General features: G+C 38.3%; 1 protein-coding gene across 1 annotated transcript; it reads right to left on the reverse strand.

Moving 5' to 3' along the window:
- Window positions 1–578: 578 nt before the first annotated feature.
- LOC107876462 lies at window positions 579–1088 on the reverse strand. Its single transcript, XM_016723378.2, has one exon. The coding sequence runs from the start codon at window positions 1086–1088 to the stop codon at window positions 579–581; it is 510 nt and encodes a 169-aa protein (XP_016578864.2).
- Window positions 1089–1463: the final 375 nt, after the last annotated feature.

A 1463-nucleotide genomic window follows, 5' to 3' on the forward strand; every position in this document is an offset into this window, starting at 1 on the left:
TAGGCCCTCTCTTAATCATGCATTCTAAGGACTATTTTTAAAAATAAAAATACAGATTCATGACACTTACTGGAGTTGTGACGCAAAAGGGGTGCAAGAATGTTGTTTGAGATCTCACAACTTGGCCAGAAATTAGCCTAAATTAGAGATTACAATCTTTAAAAGGAGTGCAAGAGAAATGAGGGGAAATGAGGGTTAAATGAATGAAGTGGCCATTATCGTGGTCAGGTGGCCACAATTACAGACACCTGCATCACTACGTTCGTGATTGGGGACTGCAATTGCGGTAACTGAGAGCAGTTCTGCTCCCCTGTTTTCCCCTATTTAGTTGTTTACTCAATTTTCATGATTTTTTCCCCAATTTAGTTTCAATGTAGAATGACGTACTTTTCCCTTTTCATGCTCATCCAATGCACTCTATAGTACCATAAATGCATCTGTTATTCATATGTAAAAGATAACATCTATCCTACAAAAACATAACAAAAGGATACGAGCCACTCTCATGGTATTTGTGGGTTGCCTCCTACCTAGCACCTTAGTTATCGTCATGGCATGATATCTTCCTTCCTTTATTCTCAAGGTGGGTCTTCAAACCCCTCCTCATTTATGTTCTCATTTTCAACATCTACCACAGATATTACTTGAAGCTCCACGGTTTGTTTCTTTGACTTGCAAATGTTTAAAGAAACTTCATCCTCTTGAACCCTAAATTTCATTTCCCCTATCTCTAGATAGACAATAGCTCTACCAGTGGCCAAGAAAGGATGACCAAGGGTGATAAGTACCTCTTGGTCTATTTCACAATCCAACACCATGAAATCTGCTAGGAGTATGAACTTGTCCACTTTCTTAAGGATATCAAATAAGATTCCCACCGAACTTTTGATGGACTGGTCCGCTACGAAAAGTCGAATAGAGTTTGGTGTAGGGGCATCCAATCCAAGCTTCTTGTAGATGACAAAAGGAATTAAGTTGATGCTCGCACCAAGGTCAAATAGAGCTTTTGCAAACTCATATGTCATAATTTTACTAGGAATGGTGAACGCTCCGGGGTCATCTTTCTTTTCTACAACCTTACTATCCATGATAACACTACACCCATGAGTGACCTCAATGGTCTCACCTTCAATAAGTTCTTTTTAGACATCAAATTAGCGTATCTTGGAATCTCTTGGATTTCCTAAAGTAATGAGATATTTATCGATAGTTTGCTAACTTTTTCCATGAACTTCCTCAATTTGTCACCTACCTTTTTAATTTAATTGTTGAGAGAATGGGAGAAGAACTTGGATTGTAGGCCTTGCTTCACTTTGTGGCTTTTTAATCTCAACCACTTCTTCATCACTTTAATCAGTTTCCTTCTCATTATTTCCTTCTTGACTTTGAGGTAACACCTTATTTACCTTCACTTTGGGCATTTTTTCAATCAAATCTCCTTTAGAGGGTCCATTAAGGGTCTT

This window comes from Capsicum annuum, chromosome 7 (assembly GCF_002878395.1).
Source record: "Capsicum annuum cultivar UCD-10X-F1 chromosome 7, UCD10Xv1.1, whole genome shotgun sequence".
NCBI classification, from domain to species: domain Eukaryota; kingdom Viridiplantae; phylum Streptophyta; class Magnoliopsida; order Solanales; family Solanaceae; genus Capsicum; species Capsicum annuum.

Bases quoted from the DNA above. Each gene is read 5' to 3' on its own strand.
- LOC107876462 (XM_016723378.2), bottom strand. From the start codon at position 1,088: ATGGATAGTAAGGTTGTAGAAAAGAAAGATGACCCCGGAGCGTTCACC.